Below are 6,000 nucleotides of genomic sequence, written 5' to 3'. Positions count from 1 at the left end.
AGAGAGAGAGAGAGAGAGAGAGAGAGAGAGAGAGAGAGAGAGAGAGAGAGAGAGAGAGAGCTCTTATCTAGAAACGATATATGTATATATAGATAGCACTTTCTCTATAGATCTGTTTAATCAGCCCCTGATCCCCTTACAACCCAGCTGCCTTTTTTATATTAGAAATAAATAAATAAATCAGGACGAAAGGAGAAAACCGCCCATTCTACCTCCACCGTTGCCGCCGCCCCGCCCCACCATCCCTTCCCTTCCTTTTCCTTCTTTTTTCTCCTCTCTCTCTCCTCTTAATTCTCTCTCTCTCTCTCTCTCTCTCTCTCTCTCTCACATAAAATGCACCTCAGCCGGGGGTGGCCCATGATACAGACATACACGCACACATGCACACACGCGCACTCAAATTAAATAATAATAATAATCAATGTTTTTATACCCCCCAAAAAAATTGTTGCGCCTATACCTATTACCGCAGTCCACCACCACCACCATCACCACCACCACCACCACCACCACCACCATCACTGAAAAACAAACAAAAAATACAAATACGAAAGGCAGCCAGCCCCGTTCCTAAAATGCATTCGCTCCCCTTCGCTCACTTGGCCCCCGAATCTCAGCGCCTCCCGAAGAGCCATGCGCCTGGCGCTATTTATAGCCTGGGGCTGTCTTGGAAGGTACCACCGTGTCTCTCCGGGTCTGGCAGACGGGGGGAGGTGGGGGGTGGGGGTGAACAGCCAACGAAAGCCAGCCCCCACACCCTCCCCTCCCCACCCGTCTCAGTCTCCCTTGAGCCCTCCCCTCTCCTCCCCCCTCCCAAGCCTGTCTCCCCCCGCCTCCCCCCAACACACACACGCCGCCCCCACCCCCTAGTCTGGCTGGGAACTTGAACTGGTCCAGCCTGTTTAAACGGAAAGGACAGAGATCCTGTCTGTTCAATGTAAAAAAAAAAATCAGATCAGACCTAGGGAGAGAAGAGAGAAAAGAGAGAGAGGGAGGAAAGAGGAGAGAGAGAGAGGAGAGAGAGAAAGAAGAGAGGAGAGAGAGAGAGAGAGAGAGAGAGAGAGAGAGAGAGAGAGAGAGAGAGAGAGAGAGAGAGAGAGAGAAGAGAGAGAGAGAGAGAGAAAGAGAGAGAGAAGAGGTGTAGGGAGAGTGTGTGTGTGTATGTGTGTGCGTGTGTGAAAGCTAGAGAGAGGGCGAGAGAGAGAGAGAGAGAGAGAGAGAGAGAGAGAGAGAGAGAGAGAGAGAGAGAGAGAGAGAGGGAGGGAGAGGGAGTGAGAGAGTGAGAGAGCGAGAAAGAATAAAAGGAAAGAAGATTTTCTCTATGTATATAAAGATGGCTACGTTAGCAAACGGACAGGCTGACAATACGAGCCTCAGTAACAACAGTCACGGCAGCCCGGGCAGTAACGGGCACATGAACGGATTAAACCATAGCCCGGGGAACCCGTCTACCATTCCCATGAAGGACCATGATGCCATCAAGCTGTTCATTGGGCAGATCCCCCGAAACCTGGACGAGAAAGACCTCAAGCCCCTCTTCGAGGAGTTTGGCAAGATCTACGAACTGACGGTCTGAAGGACAGGTTCACTGGCATGCACAAAGGTTAGTGGACGATTTCCTTCTTAACTTTGCTATGGAAAGAGAGAGAGAGAGAGAGAGAGAGAGAGAGAGAGAGAGAGAGAGAGAGAGAGAGAGAGAGAGAAGAGGAAAAGATATCCTGGGGGAGGAAAAAAGAGGAGGAGGAACGGGAAGGGTGTGGGGGTGTTAGGGGGATGTTTGGTGGGGGGAGAGGTTGGTTTTAGGGGGAAGGGAAAAGATTAGACAGATGGCAAAGAGAAGAATGGGGGGGCTAGGATATTCCCCTGGGAAGACAGGAAAAGAGAGGGAGAGCAAAAAGAAATGAGAGCGGGGTCTGATTTTGGTTGGGGTACAGAGCCACTTGAGGGTATGGTGATTGGAAATGGTTAGGTAGAATATACAGAGTAGCAGCGTTGAGCGGTCTGGGGATTCAAGATCGGGTGCTGTCCACAGATGTGGTGCTGAAAATACTAAGATTTTTTTTTTTTTTCTCTCTCTCTCTTCCTCCTCTTTTTGGGGCCATAGTAATATCAGTACAGCCGTCTAAATGGGGGTTTGGGGTGGGGGTGGGGTTTTTAAATCCTTTAGGCTATTTTTTTCTCTATATCATTTTAACAGTAAACTCCCCTGTACATTTAAGCTTCATGCTTGAGTGACCTGGCAAAGGGAGGTGAATTGGGGGGAGGGGGGAGAAGGGTTGAGTTGGATGTTTGAAGGCATAAGTGACAATACATGGAAGGAAGGATTAAGAAGAGAGAGAGAGAGAGAGAGAGAGAGAGAGAGAGAGAGAGAGAGAGAGAGAGAGAGAAAACAGAGACAGAGTCAGAGACTGAGTCAGAGACAGACAGAGACAGAGAAACAGAGATGGGAAAGGGAGATCCAGAAAGCAGTGCCAGTCACTTGCTAGGGAGACCTGGGTTTTGGAAAATATGTATTGTGATAATATATTTTTTAAGGATGGACACAGATCAATTCTAAGCCTACCATTCAAGAAGCTTCATAGTATATTTTCCCCTATCCTTTGAAGAAGCTGTAAGTTCTAGCTGTTGTTACTATCAGGGAAGAGAAAGAAAGAGGATTAAATAAAACCTAGTAACTTTTTATAGGAAAGGGCAATGGGAATTGTCTGCAGCATCCGTTTTTTTTTCCTTTTTATTCTCATTAAGACAGAGCCCCAAACGTGCTCAGTTGTAGACCGTGTGTGGGTGGCTAGTGGGTGACGAAATTAGCCCAACGCTTCGCTCCCTAACAGTAATGTATAGGATGTGCAGCTGGGATTAATAGGAGGCTGAGAGGTGTGGGCAAGTTAAATGCTCTCAGAGAGAGATTGATTGTTGAGGCAGGGAAGTAGCACCAGGCTGAGTAAGTTGTAGATAATGTACATGTAAAACCAATTTTTAATAAACATAAGTATGGAGAGGTTCCAAAACTACTGTGTCAGGGCTGGTGATTTCAAAGGAAAACACACACACACACACACACACACACACACACACACACACACACAGTCCAGCTGAGACGCCTGCTCCCTTGCTACATGCTGACTACTGAAAGGGTTGATCCTGTAGCACATTGGGTGCTGGGGGGTGGGGATGTCAGTTTTTCCTAAACAGGATTTTTTTGTTTTTGTTTTTGTTTTTTATCAATATCTTCTCTCTGTACTTCCTTACCCTACCCCCATTCCCAATATCAAGCAGACCTCTACAGCTAAACTTGTAGTTGGAGTCCCAGAGAGCAGTTTTATTGGCTTTAACGTATTCCAGCTTGCCTGCTGAGTAGTAAATCTTAAAGTTAATGGCATGTTGAGTGGCACAAAAACAGAGAAGAATGGAAATATACCAGTTTGGGTGAGGGGGTTGTAAGGATTGTGGGGGGAAAAGATTACCACCCTTATTCAGTTTGGAGAAAATATTTGTTCAGAAGAAAGATTGGCAAGATGGAGTGAGGAAAGATAGCCTCCTAAATACTATTTGTTTCCTTCCTTCCCCCACCCACTCCAGATTCCTGGGGTTAACTGTAGCCTTGTAGCTTTTTCTCCTTTTTTTTAATCAAGCTTCCTAGAAACATAACAATGTTAGTGTGTTATTTTTATTATTCCATTTTTTTTTTAAATCATAGTAAAAAAAGGTTTTTTTCTCCATCAAAAAAGACAGCATGTGCAGTGATGGAAGCTTTCAAAGTTTTCACACAAAAATATTTAGAACCCACTGGAGGAAAAGGATATATTCTAGGAGACAGATTTTCTATTGGATTTGGAGCAAGAAAAGGCCACTTATTTATTCATTTCTAATCTGCACAAACTTTTGCAATTTACCTTGATTTCTCTTCAAATTTCTTGATATGAAGTTATAGATACAATCAATGTATGTTGGATAATCTTTTTGTCATTTTATATTTTTCTCTCATGTACACATAAATAAGATGATCAACATCATAAAGGGAAATAATACTATGGTATGGGTTTATATAGACTTAGCCAAGCTGTCTGGGATAGACAAAATTCCATTTTATGAATGTTTTGACCCCCAAATTATCTCTACTGACAATAGTAGGTAAACCAGTTGGTGGCCCAGGGTGTATTCACTTGGCCCTCCTTACTGCAGCAGCTTACCCTCCAAATCCGGGCATCATTTTCTCCCCTATGAAACTTCTGCATATCCCATTCCCCTCGTTTTTTATAGAGCGAGTCTCGGCTATGAATGTCACTGACAGCACTTGGAGCTTCGGGAGAGCTAAATAAATGATACACTTTCCGAGGTCTGTTTTATTCAGTCCGAGAAGAGTTTGAACTCCTCCTTCTGTGATGCTGCCTGATTTATTAGCTAATCCTGATAAAAATAAGCCTCTGGCTACCGGAAAAAAAAAATCTCTCTTGCCATTGGTGATTAATTACCGTTAAGTCAAAAAGCATGATGGGACTTTGAAGAATGAAGATTGTGTTGAGCTTCTAGTTTTCACATCCCCCCCCCATCTTTAAATCGACAACATGAGGCAAAATATGAAAATGGTGCCTTTTGTTAAATCAGGGATGAAAGATTGCTCGTGCATCTTGCTCACTCCTTCCTGAATTTCCAACTTGTGATGAACCTGGTTGGGATAGAACTGAGAGATATGATAAGAGATGGCCTTAAAAGCTACTAGCTAATGTGTCTATTAACTAATTGATAATAAATAAATAACCAAATTAACAAGCCAATAAATAAATCCATTGCCTGATCAAGTTACCTTAAACCACTACCTTCCATTTCATGTAGCTGAGTAAGAGAAGTAACCCCAAGAGTTAATGGAATGTCGGGTGGAGCGAAGCCTTAAAAGAGAATTAGCTTAAGTCAAATTGGGAGGTTGTGATACTGTAAAGGGAGTATTCAAAGGTACCAAAGGAAAAAAAATACAGTTCTGTCAGAGGAGAGGAGAACTACTTTTCTGGGGGAGACATTGATGGTATTGTGGCAAGACAGTTTTTAAAGATATATTCTCATTATAGTAATGGGACACTAATTGAAAATAAAAGAAGGGGATCCGAGTGGGCAGAAAATAGCAAAACATCCAGATAGTGAAAACTCTCAGAATGCTAAAGATTCCTCCTTCTTCATTCCATTCCTTCCCGTCTCCTACCCCATCAGAAACACTTTGGGAAAGATTATTTTTTTCTGGTCACCTAAGAGGAAAGATTTGTACTATTGATTAAAAAGGACCTAAATCACCTATGTTTGCATTATGAGTGAGATAAAGCCAGTTTAAAGATACTTCTTTTTGTATGAAGAGATTTCTTTCTTCTCTTCCTTCTCCTGTTTCTCATTTTTGTCTTTTATTTATTTCATCTTCATTGTTTTCTTTCCTGGGGTCTGAATGCAAAGAACAGAAGTGGGGACCATATAAAAACACACATGGCACACACATATGCAGAGTTATCAAATCACACAAGAACAATTTAGCAATCCATTCATAACTTTGGTCTTGTCTAGCAGGGTAGGAGCTTGAGAAGACTGAGTTACTGGGAGACATAAAGACTAGTGCTCTCTGGACAGCCATATTATAATGCATTATCTTTGAAGTCATTTAAGTCCAATTTAAGTGGTATTTAGTATAATATTTATGAATTAATGTAATCTAAATATAGGGCTGTCCCCGAAGGTTTAAACAGCCTTTACTACTGATGCGTGCTTGTTCACAGGGCCTGTAATGCATTTTAATCTAAACAGCCAGGTCCACCTAACAGTACTTCTAGTTATCCAGTCAGAACAGATCTGTGCCTGGGTATCCACCCTGCATGGAGATTTTTCCAGCTGTAAGAAAGAGAAGGCACTGCACGGTGGCCTTTGGATATTCATCAGCAGGAACCACTAATCTATAAAATATGCAATCCTCTGAGAATTTCACATTTCATATAAAAAGAAGTTGGGGTGGAACCATTCTTTGGA

The 6,000-nt window shown here is 43.0% G+C and overlaps 1 protein-coding gene across 1 annotated transcript in view; it reads left to right on the top strand.

Annotated features, from left to right (window-relative positions):
• Positions 1–864: 864 nt before the first annotated feature.
• CELF4 (CUGBP Elav-like family member 4) overlaps positions 865–6,000 on the top strand; it is a 553,093-nt gene continuing 547,957 nt past the window's right edge. Inside the window, 2 exon segments of the mRNA XM_074279239.1 lie at positions 865–1,571; positions 1,574–1,603. Of these exon segments, the coding sequence (XP_074135340.1) occupies positions 1,322–1,571; positions 1,574–1,603 (280 nt within the window). The 5' untranslated portion in view covers positions 865–1,321.

Source organism: Sminthopsis crassicaudata, chromosome 1 (assembly GCF_048593235.1).
Source record: "Sminthopsis crassicaudata isolate SCR6 chromosome 1, ASM4859323v1, whole genome shotgun sequence".
Classification (NCBI taxonomy): domain Eukaryota; kingdom Metazoa; phylum Chordata; class Mammalia; order Dasyuromorphia; family Dasyuridae; genus Sminthopsis; species Sminthopsis crassicaudata.
The sequence above is the reverse complement of the archived record's forward strand: the minus strand, read 5'-3'. Positions and strand labels throughout refer to the sequence as shown.